The following is a 24,954-nucleotide window of genomic DNA, read 5'->3' on the forward strand; positions in this document are numbered from 1 at the left end:
AAAGCGCGTCGAGCACTCTGCTCTGCACATATACGGGAAAGAGGTGGAGAGAGTAGAGTGTTTCAAGTTCCTCAGTGTCCACATCTTGGCTGACCTCACCTGGACTGCCCATATCTCTTATCAGGTGGGGAAGGCCCAACAGAGGCTCTACTTCCTAAGGAAGCTAAAGCACGCTCTCCTCCCTCATCACCTGCTGATCAACTTCTGTCGGACAACTATAGAGAGCCTCCTGACGTATTGCTGTGCAGTGTGGTTTGCCAGCTGCACAGAACAGAACAGGAAGGACTTGCAGCGGGTGGTGAGGGTAGCAGAGCGGGTTATTGGCACAACATTACCCTCCCTCAGAGACATTTATACTGGCAGACTTCAAAAGAAGGCTACTTGTATTTCAAAGGATCCCACTCATCCTGGACATCACCTGTTTTCCCCTCTACCTTCTGGGAAGAGATACAGAGCATTAAGGACGAAAACAAAGAAACTCCTTAAAAGCTTCTACCCACAAGCAGTGAAATGTATAACATAGAAACATAGAATAACAGAAAATAGGTGCAGGAGTAGGCCATTCGGCCCTTCGAGCCTGCACCGCCATTTATTATGATCATGGCTGATCATCCAACTCAGAACCCTGCCCCAGCCTTCCCTCCATACCCCCTGATCCCCGTAGCCACAAGGGCCATATCTAACTTCCTCTTAAATATAGCCAATGAACTGGCCTCAACTGTTTCCTTTGGCAGGGAATTCCACAGATTCACCACTCTCTGTGTGAAGAAATTTTTCCTAATCTCGGTCCTAAAAGGCTTCCCCTTTATCCTCAAACTGTGACCCCTCGTTCTGGACTTCCCCAACATCGGGAACAATCTTCCTGTATCTAGCCTGTCCAATCCCTTTAGGATTTTATACGTTTCAATCAGATCCCCCCTCAATCTTCTAAATTCCAACGAGTACAAGCCCAGTTCATCCAGTCTTTCTTCATATGAAAGTCCTGCCATCCCAGGAATCAATCTGGTGAACCTTCTTTGTACTCCCTCTATGGCAAGGATGTCTTTCCTCAGATTAGGGGACCAAAACTGCACACAATACTCCAGGTGTGGTCTCACCAAGGCCTTGTACAACTGCAGTAGTACCTCCCTGCTCCTGTACTCGAATCCTCTCGCTATAAATGCCGGCATACCATTCGCCTTTTTCACCGCCTGCTGTACCTGCATGCCCACTTTCAATGACTGGTGTATAATGACACCCAGGTCTCGTTGCACCTCCCCTTTTCCTAATCGGCCACCATTCAGATAATAATCTGTTTTCCTATTTTTGCCACCAAAGTGGATAACTTCACATTTATCCACGTTAAATTGCATCTGCCATGGATTTGCCCACTCACCCAACCTATCCAAGTCACTCTGCATCCTCTTAGCATCCTCCTCACAGCTAACACTGCCACCCAGCTTCGTGTCATCCGCAAACTTGGAGATGCTGCATTTAATTCCCTCATCCAAATCATTAATATATATTGTAAACAACTGGGGTCCCAGTACTGAGCCTTGCAGTACCCCACTAGTCACCGCCTGCCATTCTGAAAAGGTCCCGTTTATTCCCACTCTTTGCTTCCTGTCTGCTAACCAATTCTCTATCCACATCAATACCTTACCCCCAATACCATGTGCTTTAAGTTTGCACACTAATCTCCTGTGTGGGACCTTGTCAAAAGCCTTTTGAAAATCCAAATATACCATATCCACTGGCTCTCCCCTATCCACTCTACTAGTTACATCCTCAAAAAATTCTGTGAGATTCGTCAGACATGATTTTCCTTTCACAAATCCATGCTGACTTTGTCCGATGATTTCACCGCTTTCCAAATGTGCTGTTATCACATCTTTGATAACTGACTCCAGCAGTTTCCCCACCACCGACGTTAGGCTAACTGGCCTATAATTCCCCGGTTTCTCTCTCCCTCCTTTTTTAAAAAGTGGGGTTACATTAGCCACCCTCCAATCCTCAGGAACTAGTCCAGAATCTAACGAGTTTTGAAAAATTATCACTAATGCATCCACTATTTCTTGGGCTACTTCCTTAAACACTCTGGGATGCAGACCATCTGGCCCTGGGGATTTATCTGCCTTCAATCCCTTCAATTTACCTAACACCACTTCCCTACTAACATGTATTTCGCTCAGTTCCTCCATCTCACTGGACCCTCTGTCCCCTACTATTTCTGGAAGATTATTTATGTCCTCCTTAGTGAAGACAGAACCAAAGTAATTATTCAATTGGTCTGCCATGTCCTTGCTCCCCATAATCAATTCACCTGTTTCTGTCTGTAGGGGACCTACATTTGTCTTTACCAGTCTTTTCCTTTTTACATATCTATAAAAGCTTTTACAGTCAGTTTTTATGTTCCCTGCCAGGTTTCTCTCATAATCTCTTTTCCCCTTCCTAATTAAGCCCTTTGTCCTCCTCTGCTGAACTCTGAATTTCTCCCAGTCCTCAGGTGAGCCACTTTTTCTGGCTAATTTGTATGCTTCCTCTTTGGAATTGATATTATCCCTAATTTCTCTTGTCAGCCACGGGTGCACTACCTTCCTTGATTTATTCTTTTGCCAAACTGGGATGAACAATTGTTGTAGTTCATCCATGCAACCTTTAAATGCTTGCCATTGCATATCCACCGTCAATCCTTTAAGTGTCAGTTGCCAGTCTATCTTAGCTAATTCACGTCTCATACCTTCAAAGTTACCCCTCTTTAAGTTCAGAACCTTTGTCTCTGAATTAACTATCTCACTCTCCATCTTAATGAAGTATTCCACCATATTATGGTCACTCTTACCCAAGGGGCCTCTCACGACAAGATTGCTAATTAACCCTTCCTCATTGCTCAAAACCCAGTCCAGAATAGCCTGCTCTCTAGTTGGTTCCTCGACATGTTGGTTCAAAAAACCATCCCGCATACATTCCAAGAAATCCTCTTCCTCAGCACCTTTACCAATTTGGTTCACCCAACCTACATGTAGATTGAAGTCACCCATTATAACTGCTGTTCCTTTATTGCACACATTTCTAATTTCCTGTTTAATACCATCTCCGACCTCACTACTACTGTTAGGTGGCCTGTACACAACTCCCACCAGCGTTTTCTGCCCCTTAGTGTTACGCAGCTCTACCCATATCGATTCCACATCTTCCCAGCTTATGACCTTCCCTTCTATTGTGTTAATCTCATCTTTAACCAGCAACGCCACCCCACCTCCTTTTCTTTTATGTCTATCCCTCCTGAATATTGAATATCCCTGAATGTTGAGCTCCCATCCTTGGTCACCCTGGAGCCATGTCTCTGTGATCCCAACTATATCATAATCATTAATAACAATCTGCACTTTCAATTCATCCACCTTATTACGAATGCTCCTTGCATTGACACACAAAGCCTTCAGGCGCTCTTTTACAACTCTCTTAGCCCTTATACAATTATGTTGAAAAGTGGCCCTTTTTAATGCTTGCCCTGGATTTGTCGGCCTGCCACTTTTACTTTTCTCCTTAGTACTTTTTGCTTCCACCCTCACTTTACACCCCTCTGTCTCTCTGCACTGGTTCCCATCCCCCTGTTGTGAACTAACCTCCTCTCGCCTAGCCTCTTTAATTTGATTCCCACCCCCCAACCATTCTAGTTTAAAGTCACCTCAGTAGCCCTCGCTAATCTTCCTGCCAGGATATTGGTCCCCCTAGGATTCAAGTGTAACCCGTCCTTTTTGTACAGGTCATGCCTGCGCCAAAAGAGGTCCCAATGATCCAAAAACTTGAATCCCTGCCCCCTGCTCCAATCCCTCAGCCACGCATTTATCCTCCACCTCATCGCATTCCTACTCTCACTGTCACGTGGCACAGGCAGTAATCCCGAGATTACTACCTTTGCAGTCCTTATTCTCAACTCCCTTCCTAGCTCCCTATATTCTCCTTTCAGGACCTCATCCCTTTTCCTACCTATGTCATTGGTACCTATATGTACCACAACCTCTGGCTCCTCACCCTCCCACTTCAGGATATCTTGAACATGATCAGAAATATCCCGGACCCTGGCACCAGGGAGGCAAACTACCATCTGGGTCTCTGGACTGCGTTCACAGAATCGCCTATCTGACCCCCTTACTATCGAGTCCCCTATCACAACTGCCCTCCTCTTCCTTGCCCTACCCTTCTGAGCTACAGGGCCAGACTATGTGCCGGAGGCACGGCCACTGTCGCTTCCCCCAGGTAAGCTGTCCCCCCCAACAGTACTCAAACAGGAGTACCTATTGTAACACCCCCTTCCCTTCTCCTGCCCCCCTCCTAAGACGGCAGCAGCTAAATGCATCACACTTCCAGGAATGGCAGGTGTGCAATAGTCTTACCCCCCCATCCATATATTATTAATTTTGGACTGCACTCCTGATGTTTTAAAGTTTATTTTATGTATATATTCTTTGTCATGCTGCAAAACATTGAGCTGCTAAACTCTGTTTCTTATGCTCCACAACAATGACAATAAAGATATTCTATTCTATTCTGAATGATCCCTCCCATCCGTCCAACAGTCTCTTTGACCTCCTACCATCAGGCAGGAGGTACAGTAGCATTAGGACGAGACCTGTTTGGATGGGAAACAGCTTCTTCCCCCAGGCTGTGAGACACCTGAACTCACTACCACCACCCAGGCCTCATCACGTATGAAGTGCCAGTCGTGTTAAAATGTTTACATTTTAAACTTGTGTCTTAAACCATCTTATTATTTGTTAATATATGTGTGGCAATATTACTTTGTGTTGTGTCTGAATTATAGAGAGGTAGTTACACCCAAGGTGCAGAGACACGGTGGGGAGGGTGTGTTGACCTAACAGCGGAAACTCACAGTGGTTGTGCCTCTGCCACTGTGACTCAGAAAGGAAGGAGACAGAAGAGGCTCACTGTGGTGATAAGGGATTTGTTAGGGGAATGGACAGGAGGTGCTATGGATGAGAACAAGATTCCCAGATTGTATCAACTCACGCAAGATGCTGGTGGAACGCAGCAGGCCAGGCAGCATCTATGGGAAGAAGCACAGTCGACATTTCGGGTTGAGACTCTTCGTCCTGATGAAGGGTCTCCACCTGAAACGTCGACTGTACTTTTTTCTATAGATGCTGCCTGGCCCGCTGCGTTCCACCAGCATTTTGTGTGTGTTGCTTGAATTTCCAGCATCTGCAGATTCTCTTGTGTTTGCACTCCCACATTGTATGTTGCCTCCTGAGTGCCTGGATATCTCAAATAGTCCTCAGCATTCTTAGCTGGGAGGATGAACAGCCAGAAGTTGTGGTCCATGCAGGTACCAATGACATAAGCAGGGTGAGTGACAAGGTTCTGCAAAGGGAGTTCAGGGAGTCAGGTGCTAAGTTGAAGGGCGGGACCTCAGGATTCCTACCCATGCCACATGCTAGTGAAGCCAAAACTAGGAAGATTATACAGTTTAGTACGTGGCAAAGAAGCAGGTGTAGGAGGAAGGGCACAAGGTTTTTGGATCATTGAGCTCTCTTGCAGGGAAGGTGGGACCTGTATAGAAGAGATGGTTTGCTCCTGAACTGGAGGGGACTAATATCCAAGCAGGAAGGTTGGTTAATGCTGCATGGTGGGGTTTAAACTAGAGTTGCGAGGGATGGGAACCAGAATGCCTGAACAGTGAGTGGAGAAGGTGTGGAGGTTCCCAAGAATAACAAGATGGACTTTTGACCTCACCATCTACATTGTTATGACCTTGCACCTCATTGTCTGCCTGCACGATACTTTCCCTGTAAGTGTAACACTTTATTCTGCATTCTGTTATTTAGTTCCCTTTTACTGCCTCAGTGCACTGTCTAATGAATTGATCTTTATGGCTGACATGCAAAACACAGCCTATAGTTTTATCTCTACCTACTTAAGGTTCAGAAAGCTCAACCGTATCATAAACGCAAGAGATTCTGCAGATGCTAGAAATCTCGAGCAACAGACTAAATGTTGGAGGAACTCAGCAGGTCAGGCAGCCTTTATGGAGGGAAATAAACAATTGATTCTTCAGGCCATGACCCTTCCTCAGAACTGGAAAGGAAGGGGGAGGGACTTTTATTTAATCTGGGTAGCTTCCAACCTGACAGCATGAACATTGATTTCTCAAACCCAGTATTTTCTCCCTTCTCCCCCTTCTCTCTTTTTCCATTCCCCTTTCTGGTTTACCTCCTACCCATTCACTTCTCCTCATCTGTCTATTACCTACCCCTGGTGTCTCCCCTCCTTCCCTTTCTCCCATGGCCACTCTCCCTTCCTATCAGATTCCTTCTTTAGCTATTCACCTATTCCACCTATCACCTCCCAGCTTCTTAGTTTAACACCCTCCCTCCTCCAACCAAATACCTTCCCCTTACCAGGTCTCACCTCTCACCTGCCAGCTTGTCCATTTCTCCCTCCCGCTACCTTCTTATTCTACGTTCTGCCCCCTTCCTCTCCAGTCCTGATCAAGGGTTTTAGCCTGAAACGTTAACTCTTTATTCCTCTCTGTAGATGCTGACTGACCTGCTGAGCTCCACTGATGTATTTCGATTTCCTTTTTGCCTCGTTATGCTCAGTTTTACCACCGAATCACTCATCTCAGCGGATCAATAATTACTGATCATTTGCAAGAGAAACAGACATGCTTGCAGAATGTCTGCAGGGCCTAGGAGAGGTGGAGATGAGACACAGTTTGACGTGCCCTCTTAGAACATAACAGCACAGTACAGGCCCTTCAGCCCACAATGTTGTGCTGACCTTTTAACCTATTCTAGGAATCCAACCCTTCCCTCCTGCATAGTCCTCCATTTTTCTTTCATCCATGAGCCTATCTCAGATTCATTTAAATGCCCCTCATGTATCTGTCTTTACCAGCATCCCTGGAAGACAATGTTCCCTCTAATGACCAGTGTGTGCAGTTGTTTTTCCAGTGACAACAACATGTGTGCACTGAATAATTTCGTCAATAAAAACAGTATAAATAACGCGGTTGTAAACTCTGCAGTGAAATCATCACAAGCTCCTCATTGTCAACATCAGAAACCGGAAAAGGAAATGTGATTGTGTATGATCCTGAAATATACTTAACGTGCCAACGAGGTAGAGAGTGACAACCCTTTGTGAGCAGTTTATATTCCTTTGTGTGCTAGTAACGAAAGACGAGTGGGTGCGCACACGTGCACACCTAAAAGGGAACACTGCTGGCAGGGTGTACCACACATCCACCACTCTCTGTGCAAAGAACTTTGACATCCTCCCCATACTTTCCTCTAATCACCTTATCATTATGTGCTCTTGTATTAACCATTTCCATCCTGGGAAAACGTCTCTGGCTATCCAGTCCATCTATGCCTCTGATCATCTTGTACAGCTCTATCAAGTCACCTCTCATTCTCCTTCACTCCAAAGAGAAAAGCCTAGCTTGCTCAACCTATCCTCAGAAGACATGCCCTGTAATCTACGCAGCATCCTGGTTAATCTCCTCGGTGCCCTCACTAAATCTTCCACATCCTTCCTATCAGGCAGTGACCAGAACAGAACACAATACTCCAAGTGTGGTCTGACCAGAGATTTATGAATCCACATGACCTCATGACTCTTGGTAAGGTTGCAGCTCTATATAACCCTCAGGAGGAAGGAATCATAGCAGCAGGACCCGGACTGTGTGTGAGGACACACAACGGCCATCGGTCCATTTTCATCCACCCCACATTCTCCTGACACACCTACCCAGACCTGGACAACCCATCTCAGAGATAATGCTCTGGAGACTGAGAATGTGTGAGACTGGTGATGTTACAGTAGATACACAAATGAAAACATTCACAAAGCAAAGAGGTTGAGTGAGTGCCTTTCACCTACAGCGCTCTGGGTGAGGTTAAGCATTTCTTCTTCAGACTTGTTCCTGAGGCAAACCACAACCTCCAGCGAGGTGCTCAGGCCACAGCCCACCTTGCTTGCAATCTCCTGCAGAGAAATTGACAGCTAGTCAGTTTGATAAAGGACAGGAACTTGTCTGTCAACAGGTTTGAAAGCGTACAGGGAAAATTTGTAAGGTTATTGTCAGGAGTTGAGGACCCGAGTTACTGGGAAAGTTTGAACAGGTTAGCACTTTATTCCCGAGAGCAGAGAATGAGGAGAGCTTTGATAGAGGTACACTAAATTATGAGCGGTTTAGATAGCATAACTGCAAGCAGGCTTTTTCCCCACGGAGGTTCGGTGAGGCTAGAAATAGAGGTCATGGGTTCAGGTTGAAAGGTGAAATGCTTCGGGGGAACTTCTCCAATCAGACAATGGTGAGAATATGGATTGAGCTGCCAGTGGAAGTGGTGGATGTGGAGTCAATCTGAACATTTAAAAGAAATTTGGACAGGTACACGGATGGGAGGGTACGGAGGGCTATGGTCCGGGTGCAGGCTGATGGGACTGGGCAGAGTAATAGATTGGCACAGTCTATTGAGGGGAAGAATAGGATGATTTGGCAGATGAAAGCGTGGCTGAGGTATTGGTGCAGGGGGCAGGGTTGCAGATTTCTGGAACATTGGGAAGTCTTGAGGAAGGTGAGACCTGCCACAGGAAGACGGGATACACCTGAACCCAATGCCCTTGCATGCAGGTTTGCTAGAGCTGTTGGGGAGGGTTTAAACTAACCTGGCAGTGACATAGGAACCAGAATGATAGGCCTGAGGGTGGGGGCTACATCTAGATGCAATCTGGAGTGAGACTGTCAGGAAGCACAGGCAGATGATAGGGCAAAATTTCAGTCAGCGGGATGTTAACATTTAACAGGGGGCAAAAATCACAAAGGGTGATGAATACAGGACTGGACGTTTTATGAGTCCTGACGAAGGGTCTCGGCCTGAAACGTCGACTGTACCTCTTCCTAGAGATGCTGGCTGGCCTGCTGCGTTCACCAGCAACTTTGATGTGTGTTGCTGGAGGTTTTATATTTGAATGGAGGTAGAATATGGAATGAGGTAGATAATCTTGTTGCACAATTAGCAGGTTATCTCCTGCTGTTGTAGTAGGGATGAGATTGCGGGCAATTCTGAGTCACGGCTGAAAGAAGACTATAGTTGGGGGCTTATCATCCAAGGTTTACGTCATATCGAAAGGACAGGCAGGTAGGCAGGTTGGGTGGCACTATTGGTAAAAAAAAAATCAAATCCTTGAAAGGGGTGATATAGGATCAGAAGATGTAGAATCCTTGTGGCTAGAGTGAAGAAACTGCAAGGGTAAAAAAACCATGACGGGAGCTATATACAGGCCTCTGAATGGTGGCCAGGATGTGGGCTACAAATTAGAATGGGAGATAGAAAAGGCATGTAAAAGGGGCAATGCTGTGATAATTATAGGGGATTGGGAATGCAGGTAGATTGGGAAAATCCATTTGGGGCTGGATTCCAAAGGAGCGAATTCATAGAATGTCTGTGAGATGGCTTTTCAGAGTGGCTTGTGGTTGAGCCCACGAGGGGAGTGGCAATTCTGGGTTGGGTTTTATGTAAAGACCCAGAATTGATTAGGGAGCTTAAGGTAAAGGAACCCTTTGGAGACAGAGATCAAAATATGGTAGTTTATCCTTCAGTTTGAGAAGCAGATAATTGAATGTATCAGTGAGGGTATATAATAGAGCAAAAATTTGTGGGAAGTTGGGGGATGAGGAAGCTTTTAAAAACCAATAGAAGGCAAATTAAAAAGGCAGTGGAGGAAAAAGATGAAATATGAAGGTAAGCAAGCCAATAATATAAAAAAGGATACCAATTTTTTTTCCAGATGCTTAAAAAGGGAGATGAGAGTGGATATAAGACTGATGCAAAATGACGCTGGAGAGATGGTAATGGGGGAGAAAGAAATGGTGGACGAACTTAATAAGTATTTTGTGATAGTCTCTGTGGAAGACACTCGCAAAACGCCAGAAATGCGAGAGTATCCACCGTCTACATCTGGTTTGTTTGATCTCTGGTTTCTGATCCTTCAGATTCTTCTGGATTTCAGTTTGCTTTAGAGCACAAACAAACATCAGATCCTCTACAAGATAAATAAAGAGCTGAGAAATGACGCTGAGAGTAGAATCAATGCGGACAAGAAGTATAAAGGCGGCAAAATGGTGCCTCTGAAAGATCTATCACTTTTATAATCAGACAAGGAAAATTCTTTAGATGGGTAGAGGAGACAGCATCGGGAACACCAGATGTGTGTCTACTTGACTGTATGTACCTGTGAGAAATAAATCTGAACGTGAGCTCTGAAAGAAGTTACTTACCTGAACTGTTGCTTTTGGATCAGTGTTAAAAAGTAATTTCAGCAGAGCAGAGCCACTCTCGGATATCGCCTTGTGGAACAGACCTTTTGCCAAGGGAGAAGCAAGCTGTGTAAGCAACAGATGTGATCATTTCAGGTGGTTCTTTGTCAGCCAGAGCAGTGGGCGGAGGCAGTGGTAGTGGGAATAAGTTCTCACTCCCTATTAAATGCTCCCAATGGCATATGCCTCATATAGCCTCTGACAATTAAGTCCAGCTCCTGACTTTCATGTGTGGCTGAACTACCAAGCCCGGCTGAACTGTTTCTACAGACAGGAGAAGTAGCAAAGGCAGGTTACCAGTGCCTTAACGCGAGTCGCTTCAGGGAGATGAGGATTGGCAGCCATGATTGGCAGCTCATCAAGGAGAAGGACAACTGAACTCAAACTGCACAGCCTTGCAGCTATACCAACTCATGGGAAAGGCTTCAGGAGCAAACCCCCAAAAAATCTGGAGCTGGGGACCCGAAGGCAGTCATACATCGCATTCAACACTGACTAGCAACTCCTGCGACACTGCTGGTGCTAAACAGTTTTCTCAGCATGGTAGGCAGCATCTATCGAGGGAATAAACAGCCAATGCTTTGGGCCGAATCTGAATCGGAATTTGACCTTCATCAGGATTCACGTGAAGTTTGTTGCTTTGCAGTAGCAGTACAATGAGGCGTAAAATGATTATAAATTACAAAATAAATATTGCGAAAACAAAGGAGTAATGGGGTAGTGTCCATTGGTTCATTTAGAAATCTGACAGCAGAGGGGAAGAAGTGGTTCGTTGAATATTGGTTGTGGGTTGTCAGGCTCGTGTACCTCCTCTCTGATAGTAGTAATGAGAAGAGGGCACATCCTGGATGGCAAGGGTCCTCAGTCAATGAGACTGGTGAAATATTGGTTCCTACTGTAGGATGAAGTACACAGTGAGTGGCTGGTGCTGAGGTGAGACATCAGGCCGGAAGCTGGGTCCCAGCCCTCAGACCAGCAGAGGCTGACTTGGGACTTGTCACGCTGCATCACTGTTCCACTCATGTACGTTGGTTTACTGTTGTACCAAGATACAGTGCAGCAGGATTCCACAGTGGCTATAATGGGATATATGTGATAACTAAAGGAATCTTAATCAGAATCGACTGAAATTGCCTTGAATGTGGAGAGGTGTCAGAGGACTGGAAAACTGCGAACTCAATACTACTACTAAAGGAAGGAGGGAAGACGAGAAGAAGAAGAACTTCATTATTAAGGAGTTAAGAGCAGGAATTTTAGGAAACAAAACACCTGAGATGGTATTTTCACTGATTACCTTCCAGTTTGTACTGCTTTCTCTCACCAACATTCTTATTCTGGCATCTTCCCCCTTCCTCTCCAGTCTGGACTGAAATGTCAACTGCTTATTCCCCTCCATACATGCTGCCTGACCTGTGAAGTCCTTCAGTATTTTGTGTGTGTTGTTCAGGAGTGAAGAGAGAGAGTTCAGTGAGAAAGATTCCAGTGAACTCCCTTAGCCGGGGTTAGTCAGGGGAAATGTCGACTAATTGAAAGAAATGGAAGACAAAAAGCTTACGAGCAACGATACAGCTACTCCTCCAGCAGACTCCCCGAATACGGTGACCGAGTTGGGATCTCCTCCGAAGCTCTTGATATTTTCTTGGACCCACTTCAGCGCTTCGATCTGATCCAACATTCCCAGGTTTGCCGGCATATGCTCGTCCCCTGAGCTGAAGGAACAACTTGCCGTGTCAGTAAGTGTATAGTCATGCATTTTGGTCAAAGAAAAATAGGGTAGAATATTTTCTAAATGGAAAGAAAATTCAAAATCTGAGGTGCAAAGGGACTTGGGAGCTCTTGTGCAGGGCTCCCTAAAGGTTCATTTGCAGGTTGACTCTGTGGTGAGGAAGGCAAATGAGATGTTAGCATTCATTTCAAGAGGACGAGAATATAAAAGTAAGGATGTAATGTTGAAACTTTATAAAGCACTGGTGAGACCTCTCTTGGAGCATTGTGAGCAGTTTTGGGCCCCTTATCTTAGAAGGGATGTGTTGAACTGGACAGGGTTCAAAGAAGGTTCATGAAAATGATTCCAGCTTTGAACAGCTTGTAATATGAAGAATGTTTGATGGAGATGGGCCTGTATTCACTAGAATTCAGAAGAATGGGGGGTGATCTCATTGAAACCTATCGAATGGTGAAAGGCCTTAATAGAGTGGCTGTGGAGAGGATGTTTCTGATGGTGGGAGAGTCTAGGACCAGAGGACACAGTCTCAGAATAGAGGGGTGTCCTTTTGGAATGGATAGGAGGAATTTGTTTAGCCAGGGAAAGGTAAATTTGTGGAATGCATTGTCACAGGCAGCTGTGGAGTTGTACGTATATTTAAGGCAGAGGTTGATAGATTCTTGATTGGTCAGTGCAGGAAGGGATACAGGGAGTAGGCAAGAGATTGGGCTGAGAGGGAAATGGGTCAGAAGTGATGAAATATCAGAGCAGACTCGAAGGGCCAAATAGCCCAATTCTGGTCCTATGACTTATGGTCTCTTTAGTGTGCATCTTCTGGCTCCTGTCCCTCCACCCTGATGACAGCAATGAGAAGAGAGGTCATCCTGGGTGATGGCAATCCTTCATGATGGATGCTTACTTTTTGAGGCTTCATGTTTTGAAGGTGACCTGGATGCTGGGGAGACTATTGGCAGAGTTTACAACTTTTTTCAGCAGGGAATATTGGGGGGTGAAGACTGGTAAAATGTGCGGGAAGGGTGGAGGTTATTGGAAGCGGTTTATTATTGTCACGTATTGATACAATAGAATACTGTCTTGAATACTGTTCATGCAGATCAGATCATTACACAGGGAGACAGAACAAGGTAAAATATTACAACAGAACAAAATCCTATAGTTACAGAGAAAGTGCAGAGCAGGTATACATCATGGACAACAGAGGGAGCTTCACTCTGTGCCTGATCCCGGAATTGTGTGATGGGAAGATGTGGAGGGAGTTTCACTCTGGGTCTGACCCCAGGAGTGTGTGATGGGACAGTATGGAGGGAGTTTCACTCTGTGTCTGACCCTGGGAATGAGTAATGGGAGGATGTGGAGGGAGTTTCACTCTGGGTCTGACCCTGAGAGTGTGTGATGGGAGGATGTGGAGGGAGTTTCACTCTGGGTCTGATCCCGGGAGTGTGTGATGGGAGGATGTGGAGGGAGATGAATCCTGTTCCGTTACTTGGGGATTAAGCAGTGCAAGGAAGAGATGATGAAGAAAGGATTGTAGAGGAGGAGAGGCCATTCACCTGAGGAATCCAAGAACTCCCAGCCGATACTGGATCACCACGACCACCACATCCTCGTACGCTGCAAGTGGAGATCCATCGAAGGGTAATGAACTCCCCAACACAAAGCCCCCACCATGGATCCAGACCATAACCTAGGACAAAGAAGCCTGTGGTTAGAACCTGTCCTGGGCCTCCACTAACTGGCTGCAGGAGGAGCTGAGAGCCAGCAGAGAGACAAGGCTCATTGGTTCGAATGGCTTTGTTTCTGCACAGTGATCCTTCACAGGTATCCTTGGTTTAGGGTGAGAGAGGAAAGATCTAGAAGTGGTTCCAAGGTCCCACACTGCCAGATTTGGAAAAAATTATAACCTACAGCAATCGTGAACCAGTTTGGATTATTTCATTCAACTTATCTCGGAACTGATTCTACAAACTCTACAACTCATTCTCAGTATCATTTATATTTATTTTCACAGTTTGTATTCTTTTGAACATTGGTTGTTTGTCAGCCTTTATGTATAGTTGTTCATAAACTACTGTATTTCTTTTTTTCAGTAAAAGCCTGCAAGAAAATGAATCTCAAGGTCTGGTCACTGACAGGTGCTTTGAGAATGAATTGACGTTGAAATTCAAGGGGCAAGTTTTTCCACACACAGACTGGTAAGAACATACACTCAGTGGCCACTTTATTAGTTACCTCCTGTACCTGATAAAGTGGCCACTGACTGAATGTCTGTGGTCTTCTGCTGCTGTAGCCCACCCGCTTCAAGGTTCAATGTACTGTGCATTCAGAAATGTTCTTCTGCAAGCCACTGTGGTAACGTGTGGCTAATTGAGTTGCTGTCACCTTCTTGTCAGCTTGAACCAGTCTGGCCATTCTCCTCTGACAAAAGAATCAGAATCAGGTTTAATATCACTGGCATATGTCATGAAATGTTTTGTCTTTGTGGCAGTAGTAGATTGCAATGCATAATAATATGAAAAAAAACACAAATTGAAGTATATATTAAACAGTGAAACTAAATAAGTAGTGCAAAAATAGAAATAAAAGAGTAGTGAGGTAGTGTTCATGGGTTCAATGTCCTTTCAGAAATTGGATGGCGGAGGGGAAGACTCTGTTCCTGAACTATTGAGTGTGTGCCTTCAGAGTTCTGTATCTCCTTCCTGATGGTAACAATGAGAACCAGGTGATGGGAGTCCTTAATGGTGGATGCTGCTCTTTTTAAGCGTCGCTCCTTGAAAACTGTGCCTAACAACACAGTCATGGGCATAGACATAGAAGAACAGTGGGCTAACTACACATCCTGTAGAGCACCAGTGTTAATTGTCAGTGAGGTGGAGATGTTATTTCTGATCCACATAGGTTGTTCCATAGTCAGTGGAACGGACAGGAGATTCTGTGAGCCTGATAGAGATACCCGCATGGTGTGTTGCCTCCCAGGTGCCAGGGTACGGGATGTCTCGGATGGGGTCCAGAATATTCTGAAGGGGGAGGGTGAGCAGCCGGTTAGTTGTCTTGGTACATGTTGGTACCAATGACATAGATAGGACAAAGCAGGAGGTCCTGAAGAGAGATTTTCAGGAGTTAGGAAGGAAGCTGAGAAGCAGGACCTCCAGAGTAGTAATCTCGGGATTGCTACCTGTGCCACATGCTAGTGAGTGCAAGAATAGTAGGATCAGGCAGATGAATGTGTGGCTGAGAGACTGGTGCAGGGAGCAGAGCTTCAGATTCTTGGATAATTGGGATCTCTTCTGGGGGAAGTATGACCTGTTCAAAAAGGACAGGTTACACCTGAACCCAAAGGGGACCAATATCCTGGTGGGAAAGTTTAATAGAGCTGTCAGGGAGGGTTTAAACTAATTTGGCATGGGGATGGGAACCGGAATGACAGAGTGGAGGAAGGAGAAAACAGAAATAAATCTAAGATAGTGAGCAGTAAAGATGTCAGGAAAGACAGGCAGGTGATGGGGCAAATTTGTAGCCATTGGGATGAGTTGCAGTGCAATAAAGTTGCAGTGAAATCAAAGCGACAAGTACCAAATACTGGTCTTAAGGTGTTATACTTGAATGCACGCAGCATAAGGAATAAGGTGGATGATCTTGTCGTACAGCTACAGATTGGCAGGTATGATATTGTGGCCATCACTGAGACGTGGCTAAAGGATGCATGTCTCTGGGAGCTGAACGTCCAAGGATACACGGTGTATCGGAAGGATAGGAAGGTAGGCAGAGGGGGAGGCATAGCTTTATTGGGAAGAAATGATATTAAATCATTAGAAAGAGGTGATATAGGATCGGAAGGTGCAGAATCTTTATGGGTTGAGCTAAGAAATCGCAGGGGTAAAAGGACCCTGATGGCAGTTATTTATAGGCCAAACAGCTGTAGTGATGTGGACTACAAATTACAACAGGAAATAGAAAAGGCTTGTCAGAAGGTCAGTGTTATGATAATTGTGGGGGATTTTAACATGTGAGTAGATTGGGAAAATCAGGTCGGCACTGGATCTCAAGAGAGAATTTGTAGAATGTCTGCGAGATGGCTTTTTAGAACAGCTTGTTGCTGAGCCCACTAGGGGATCGGCTGTAATGGATTGGGTATTGTGTAATGAACCGGAGGTGATTAGAGAGATTGAGGTGAAGGAACCCTTAGGAGGCAGTGATCATAACATGATTGAGTTCACTGTGAAATTTGAAAAAGAGAAGCCGAAATCTGATGTGTCGGTATTTCAGTGGAGTAAAGGAAATTACAGTGGCATGAGAGAGGAACTGGCCAAAGTTGACTGGAAAGGAACACTGGTGGGAAGGATGGCAGGGCAGCAGTGGCTGGCGTTTATGTGAGAAGTGAGGAAGGTGCAAGACAGGTATATTCCAAAAAAGAAGAAATTTTCGAATAGAAAAAGGATGCAACCGTGGTTGACAAGAGAAGTCAAAGCCAAAGTTAAAGCAAAGGAGAGGGCATACAAGGAAGCAAAAATTAGTGGGGAGACAGAAGAATGGGAAGTTTTTAAAACCTTACAAAAGGAAACTAAAGAGGTCATTAAGAGGGAAAAGATTAACTATGAAAAGAAGCTGGCAAATAATACCAAAGAGAATACTGAAAGCTTTTTTAAGTATATAAAGAGTAAAAGACGGGTGAGAGTATTTGACAATAAACTGGACTGGTCAAAGAACACTGAGGCTGTCTACAAGAAGGGTCAGAGCCGTCTCTATTTCCTGAGGAGACTGAGGTCCTTTAACATCTGTCGGACGATGCTGAGGATGTTCTACAAGTCTGTGGTGGCCAGTGCTATCATGTTTGCTGTTGTGTGCTGGGGCAGCAGGCTGAGGGTAGCAAACACCAACAGAATCAACAAACTCATTCGTAAGGCCAGTGATGTTGTGGGGATGGAACTGGACTCTCTCACGGTGGTGTCTGAAAAGAGGATGCTGTCTAAGTTGCATGCCATCTTGGTCAATGTCTCCCATCCACTACATAATGTACTGGGTGGGCACAGGAGTACATTCAGCCAGAGACTCATTCCACCGAGATGCAGCACAGAGCGTTATAGGAAATCATTCCTGCCTGTGGTCATCAAACTTTACAACTCCTCCCTTGGAGGGTCAGACACCCTGAGCCAATAGGCTGGTCCTGGACTTATTTCATAATTTACTGGCATAATTTACATATTACTATTTAACTATTTATGGTTCTATTACTACTTATTATTTATGGTGCAACTGTAACGAAAACCAATTTCCCCCAGGATCAATAAAGTATGACTATGACTAGAGTAGATATAGGACTGATAGAAGATGATGCTGGAGAAATTGTAATGGGAGATAAGGAGATGGCAGAGGAACTGAACAAGTATTTTGCATCAATCTTCACTGAGGAAGATATCAGCAATATACCGGACACTCATGGGTGGCAGGGAAGAGAAGTGTGCGCAGTCACAATTACGACAGAGGAAGTACTCAGGAAGCTGAATAGTCTAAAGGTAGATAAATCTCCCAGACCAGATGGAATGCAGCCTCGTGTTCTGAAGGAAGTAGCTATAGAGATTGCGGAGGCATTAGTGATGATCTTTCAAAAGTCGATAGATTCTGGCATGATTCCAGAGGACTGGAAGATTGCAAATGTCACTCCGCTATTTAAAAAGGGGGCAAGGAAACAAAAAGGAAATTATAGACCTGTTAGCTTGATGTTGGTGGTTGGGAAGTTGTTGGAGTCGATTGTCAAGGATGAGGTTACAGAGTACCTGGAGGCATATGACAAGATAGGCAGAACTCAGCATGGATTCCTTAAAGGAAAATCCTGCCTGACAAACCTTTACAATTTTTTGAGGAAATTACCAGTAGGCTAGACAAGGGAGATGTAGTGGATGTTGTATATTTGGATTTTCAGAAGGCCTTTGACAAGGTGCCACACATGAGGCTACTTAACAAGATAAGAGCCCATGGAATTACAGGAAAGTTACATACGTGGATAGAGCGTTGGCTGATTGGCAGGAAACAGAGAGTGGGAATAAAGGGATCCTATTCTGGTTGGCTGCCGGTTACCAGTGGTGTTCCGTAGGGATCAGTGTTGGGGCCGCTTCTTTTTACATTGTACATCAACGATTTGGATTATGGAATAGATGGCTTTGTGGCTAAGTTTGCTGACGATTCGAAGATAGGTGGAGGGGCCGGTAATGCTGAGGAAACAGAGTCTGCAGAGAGACTTGGATAGATTGGAAGAATGGGCAAAGAAGTGGCAAATGAAATACAATGTTGGAAAGTGTATGGTTATGCACTTTGGCAGAAGAAATAAACAGGCAGACTATTATTTAAATGGGGAAAGTATTCAAAGTTCTGAGATGCAAAGGGACTTGGGAGTCCTTGTACAGGATACCCTTAAGGTTAACCTCCAGGTTGAGTCAGTAGTGAAGAAGGCGAATGCAATGTTGGCATTCATTTCTAGAGGAATAGAGTATAGGAGTAGGGATGTGATGTTGAGGCTCTATAAGGCGCTGGTGAGACCTCACTTGGAGTACTGTGGGCAGTTTTGGTCTCCTTATTCAAGAAAGGATATGCTGACATTGGAAAGGGTACAGAGAAGATTCACCAGAATGATTCCGGGAATGAGAGGGTTAACATATGAGGAACATTTGTCCGCTCTTGGACTGTATTCCTTGGAGTTTAGAAGAATGAGGGGAGACCTCATAGAAACATTTCGAATGTTGTAAAGCATGGACAGAGTGGATGTGGCAAAGTTGTTTCCCATTATGGGGGAGTCTAGTACGAGAGGGCATGACTTAAGGATTGAAGGGTGCCCATTCAGAACAGAAATGCGAAGAAATTTTTTTAGTCAGAGGGTGGTGAATCTATGGAATTTGTTGCCACGGGCAGCAGTGGAGGCCAAGTCATTGGGTGTATTTAAGGCAGAGATTGATAGGTATCCGAGTAGCCAGGGCATCAAAGGTTATGGTGAGAAGGCGGGGGAGTGGGACTAAATGGGAGAATGGATCAGCTCATGATAAAATGTTGGAGCAGACTCGATGGGCCGAATGGCTGACTTCTGCTCCTTTGTCTTATGGTCTTATGGTTAGGCAGTCGTGAATCCATTTGCAGAGGGAGGTACAGAGGTCCAAGTTCTGGAGCTTTTTGATCGGAACTGTTGTTAAACACTGAGCTGTAGATGACAAACAGCATCCTGACATAGGTATTTGTGTTGTACAAGTGATCCAAGGCAGTGTGAAGAGCCATTGAGATTGCTGTTGACCTATTGTGGTGATAGGCAAACTGCAGTGGGTCTAGGTCCTTGCTGAGGCAGGAGTTGATTCTAGCCATGATCAACGTCTCAAAGCATTTCATCACCACAGATGTGAGTGCTACTGGGCGATAGTCATTAAGGCAGTTCACACTGTTCTTCTTGGGCACTGGTATAATTGCTGCCCCTTTGAAGCAGGTGGGAACTTCCAACTGCAGCCATTGAAAGATTGAAAATGACTTTGAACACGCCCACCAGTTGGTTGGCACAGGTTTTCAGAGCCCCACCAGGTATTCCATTGGGGACTGTCACCTTGCAAGAGTTCAATCTCTTGAAAGACAGTCTGACGTTGGCTTCCAAGATCAAGATCGTAGGGTCACCGGGTGCTGCAGGGATCCTCATAGCTGTTGTTTTATTCTCCCTTTCAAAGTGTACATAAAAGGCATTGAGCTCATCTGGGAGTGAAGCATCACAACCATTCACGTTAGATTTTGCTTTGTAAGAAGTAATGGCCAGCAAACCCTGACAGAGTTGACATACATCCAATTCCTCATTTAACCTCATTCTGAATTGTTTCTTTGCTGTTGAGATAGCCCTAGGAAAGTCGCACCTGGTTTTCTTGTGTAGTCCTGGGTTTGCCAGTCTTGAATGCCACAGATCTAGCCCTCAGCAGACTACCTCCTGTTTCATCTGCAGCTTTTGATTTGGGTATGTACAGTATTTTCTCATAGGCACACACTCATCCACACAGCTTTTAATGAAGTCAGTGACAGCTGTGGTGAGCTCATTCAGACTCTAAGATGAATCGGAGAATGCAGTCAAGTCCGCTGATTCAAAGTGGTCCTGTAAGCACTCCTGCGCCCCCCTTATCCGTACCTTCTTGGTATCCTCTCTTCTGGTGCTGCAGTCTTCAGTCTCTGCCTATACTCAGGGAGTAGAAGTACAGCCACGTTATCAGACTTTCTAAAATGTGGGTGTGGGATAGCATGGTAAACACGCTTGAAGGTTCTCTCATTAACAAGGCATTTTCACCACAGCACTGCCACTCACTGGGTGTTTATTGTTTTTTGCACCATTATCTACAAACTCTGGAGACTGTTGTGCACGAAAGTCCCAGGAGATCAGCAATTACAGAGATACTTAATCCACCCCATCTGGCACTCACAATCATTCCACAGTCAAAGTCACTTAGATCACATTTCTTCCCCATTCTGATGTTTGATCTAACCAACAATTGAACTTTTTGACCATGTCTGCATGGTTTTATTCATTGAGTTGCTGCCACATGATTAGTTGATTAGATATGAAGACCATAAGACATAGGAGCAGAATTAGGCCATTTGGCCCATTGAATCTGCTCCACCATTCCATCATGGCTGATTCCAGATTCCACTCAAGTCTATACACCTGCTTTCTCACCATATCCTTTGATAACCTGACCGATCACGAAACTAATAACTTCTGCCTGAAATATACCCAAGGACTTGGTCTCCACTGCAGTCTGTGGCAGAGCATTCCACAGATTCACCAGTGTCTGGCTAAAAGAATTTCTCCTTACCTCCATTCTAGAAGGTCGCGGCTCAGTTGAGGTTGTGTCCTCTAGATCTGGACACCCTCACTATAGGCTGGTCCTGGACTTATTTCCATCTGGCATAGTTTGCATTTTGTTGTTTGATTGTTTGTGGATTTTGTATTGCTATATTTATGCTCTATTCTTGGTTGGTGCGGCTGTAATGAAACCCAATTTCCCTCGGGATCAATAAAATATCTATCTATCTATCTAAACATCCTCTCCACATCCACCTCATCTAGTCCTTTCAACACTCGGCAGGTTTCAATGAGATCCCCCTGCATTCTTCCAAATTCTAGAGCTGCCAAATGCTCCACATATGTTAACCCTTTCATTCTCAGAATCATCCTCATAAATCTCCTCTGGACTCTCTCCAATGACAACACACCCTTTCTGAGATATGGAGCCCAAAACTGTTGACAATACTCCAAGTGCAGCCTGACTATTGTCTTAGAAGGTCTCACTATCTCCTTGCTTTTATATTGAAATAAATGCCAACATTGCATTTGCCGTCTTTATCACAGAATCAACCTGTAAATTGACCTTCTAGGAGTCTTGCATAAGGACTCCTAAGTACCTCTGCACCCCTGATGATTGAATTTTCTCCCCACTTAGATAATATTCTGCACTATTGTTCCTTTTACCAAAATGCATTACCATTCATTTCCCACTGTATTCCATCTGCCACTTTTTTGGCCATTCTTCCAGTTTGTCTAAGTCCTGCTGCAATCGCATTGCTTCCTCAGTACCTCCTACCCCTCCACCTATCTTCTCATCATCCGCAAACTTTGCCAAAAAGCCATCAATTCCATTATCCAAATCATTGACAAACAATGTGAAAAATACTGACCCTGAGGAACACCACTAGTCACTGGCAGCCACCAGAAAAGGCCCCTTTTGTCCCACTTGCTGCCTCCTGTCTGTCAGCCATTCCTCTATCCATCCCAGCATCTTTCCTGTAACACCATAGGATTTTATCTTGCTAAGCAGCTATCTGGATAAGACCCTAAACATGTGAAATACCTTATCAAATGCATTCTGAAAATCCAAGTGAATGACATCCACTGCCTCTCCTTTGTCCACACTGCTTGTTACTTCCTTGAAGAATTCTAACAGATTTGTCAGGCAAGATTTCCCTTCAGAGAAACCATGCTGGCTTTGACTTTTTTTATCTTCAGTCTCAAATTACCTCGAAACCTCATCCTTAATAATAGACCCCAACACTTTCCCAACCACTGGGGTTAGGCTAACTGGCCTATAATTCCCTTTCTTTTGCCTTCCTCCCTCCTTTCATTGGACCTGTGGTGTTGAAAGCCTGTGGCCATCTTGTGTTACTTTATGGTGTACTGAGCCAGTGAGTGCTTTCTTCAATTAGGGTGAAGAATTGTTATTTTGCTTGTATTTTCCTTGTGGTTCAAGTTCCCTAAGTGACTGTAATTTTTATATAATCATAACAGTTATAATTAAAAATTATAATAATTAAATATAATTCTAGCAATATTAAACAATGATTATATATTAACTTACACAATATGTAAACCTTAATGAGATGTAATTGTTCAGTGAATTTTCTAGTAATTGTAGTTTAGTTGATTGGGTAGTTTTCCAGAAGCTTCTTGATTTTTCTGCAGCAGATGTCATGCTACTTGAATCTGGCTATCTTCTATGCTAATTCTTATCACTAAAATGTTGATAACTCTGCCATGGATGATCCCAGGTCTGGCTGTGAAAAGAGAAGGGTTGTACATGTGGCTGGCAACTCCATCCCATAAAAACCCAGAGGTACAGAAATGTCAACAGAAGCTTCGAAGGCTTCATCCCTGGAAGGGGAAAGATCTTCGATTTGGCTACACATGGGGACAATGGGGAAAGGTCGGCCCAGGACAGAGCACTCTGGGGAACTACTGTCAGAGGCCTATACCCCAGTAGGGGTGAGGGGAGAAAGTTAAAGGAATGTTGTTATCTCCAGTCTGAGTCTGAGGCCACCACAACTTCCTTTCTTTTTGTTTATTCTTTGTTCTTGTCACATTTCATAAAACAGCCATCCCCAAGGACCAAGGAATTGATTGTAGCCTTCAGGAAGAAGATATGGAGGGAGCACAATTCAGTCCTCATCAAGGAAACGGTGAGCATTTTCAGCGCCTGGGCATCAACATCTCTCCTGGGTTCAACATATTGTTGCAATTACAAAGAAGGCACAACGGCAGTCAGATTTCATTACGAATGTGATGAGATCTGGTATGCCCCCAAAGACTCCAGCAAGTTTCTACAGATGTGCTGTCGACATACATGGATATATTCCCTCACACTTTCTCTATGCAAGTCTGAGTTTCTGCCAGCCTTCACACGCACATCTGTGCGCGCAATCTCTCTGCATATGTGTCTCTGTGTTTCTATATATATATATATATATACATACCTCTCTCCCCCTGCCTCAGTCTCCCTCTCTCTTTCTCCCCTCCCTCAGTCAGTCTCCCTCTCTCCCCTCCCTCACAGTCTCCCTCTCTCTCTCTCCCCTCCCTCAGTCAGTATCCCTCTCTCCCCCCTCCTTCAGTCAGTCTCCCTCTCTCTCCCCCGTCCCTCAGTCAGTCTCCCTCTCTCTCCCCGTCCCTCAGTCAGTCTCCCTATCTCTGTCTCCCCTCCTGTAGTCAGTCTCCCTATCTCTGTCTCCCCTCCCTCAGTCAGTCTCCTACTGTCTCCCCTCCCTCAGTCAGTCTCCCTCTCTCTGTCTCCCCTCCCTCAGTCAGTCTCCCTCTCTCTCACCCCTCCCTCAGTCAGTATCCCTCTCTCCCCCCTCCTTCAGTCAGTATCCCTCTCTCTCCCCCGTCCCTCAGTCAGTCTCCCTCTCTCTCCCCCGTCCCTCAGTCAGTCTCCCTCTCTCTGTCTCCCCTCCCGCAGTCAGTCTCCTACTGTCTCCCCTCCCTCAGTCAGTCTCCCTCTCTGTCTCCCCTCCCTCAGTCAGTCTCCCTCTCTCTCACCCCTCCCTCAGTCTCCCTCTCTCTCTCTCCCATCCCTCAGTCAGTCTCCCTCTCTCTCTCTCCCATCCCTCAGTCAGTCTCCCTCTCTCTCTCTCCCATCCCTCAGTCAGTCTCCCTCTCTCTCTCTCCCATCCCTCAGTCAGTCTCCCTCTCTCTCTCTCTCCCATCCCTCAGTCAGTCTCCCTCTCTCTCTCTCTCCCATCCCTCAGTCAGTCTCCCTCTCTCTCTCTCTCCCATCCCTCAGTCAGTCTCCCTCTCTCTCTCTCTCTCCCATCCCTCAGTCAGTCTCCCTCTCTCTCTCTCTCCCATCCCTCAGTCAGTCTCCCTCTCTCTCTCTCCCATCCCTCAGTCAGTCTCCCTCTCTCTCTCTCTCCCATCCCTCAGTCAGTCTCCCTCTCTCTCTCTCTCCCATCCCTCAGTCAGTCTCCCTCTCTCTCTCTCTCCCATCCCTCAGTCAGTCTCCCTCTCTCTCTCTCTCCCATCCCTCAGTCAGTCTCCCTCTCTCTCTCTCTCCCATCCCTCAGTCAGTCTCCCTCTCTCTCTCTCCCATCCCTCAGTCAGTCTCCCTCTCTCTCTCTCTCCCATCCCTCAGTCAGTCTCCCTCTCTCTCTCTCTCTCCCATCCCTCAGTCAGTCTCCCTCTCTCTCTCTCTCCCATCCCTCAGTCAGTCTCCCTCTCTCTCTCTCTCCCATCCCTCAGTCAGTCTCCCTCTCTCTCTCTCTCCCATCCCTCAGTCAGTCTCCCTCTCTCTCTCTCTCCCATCCCTCAGTCAGTCTCCCTCTCTCTCTCTCTCCCATCCCTCAGTCAGTCTCCCTCTCTCTCTCTCTCCCATCCCTCAGTCAGTCTCCCTCTCTCTCTCTCTCCCATCCCTCAGTCAGTCTCCCTCTCTCTCTCTCTCCCATCCCTCAGTCAGTCTCCCTCTCTCTCTCTCTCCCATCCCTCAGTCAGTCTCCCTCTCTCTCTCTCTCCCATCCCTCAGCCAGTCTCCCTCTCTCTCTCTCTCCCATCCCTCAGTCAGTCTCCCTCTCTCTCTCTCTCCCATCCCTCAGTCAGTCTCCCTCTCTCTCTCTCTCCCATCCCTCAGTCAGTCTC

General features: G+C 45.6%; 1 protein-coding gene across 1 annotated transcript in view; it reads right to left on the reverse strand.

The window, feature by feature from the left end:
- LOC134356352 (fatty acyl-CoA hydrolase precursor, medium chain-like) overlaps positions 1–24,954 on the reverse strand; it is a 75,755-nt gene that overhangs the window by 37,980 nt on the left and 12,821 nt on the right. Inside the window, exons 4-7 of the mRNA XM_063067248.1 lie at positions 13,604–13,737; positions 11,883–12,036; positions 10,289–10,393; positions 7,888–7,992 (exon numbers count right to left, since the gene is read on the reverse strand). Coding sequence (XP_062923318.1) covers positions 7,888–7,992; positions 10,289–10,393; positions 11,883–12,036; positions 13,604–13,737 — 498 coding nt within the window. The remainder of the gene's footprint in view (positions 1–7,887; positions 7,993–10,288; positions 10,394–11,882; positions 12,037–13,603; positions 13,738–24,954) is intronic.

This window comes from Mobula hypostoma, chromosome 14, assembly GCF_963921235.1.
Source record: "Mobula hypostoma chromosome 14, sMobHyp1.1, whole genome shotgun sequence".
In the NCBI taxonomy this organism is placed as follows: Eukaryota; Metazoa; Chordata; class Chondrichthyes; order Myliobatiformes; family Myliobatidae; genus Mobula; species Mobula hypostoma.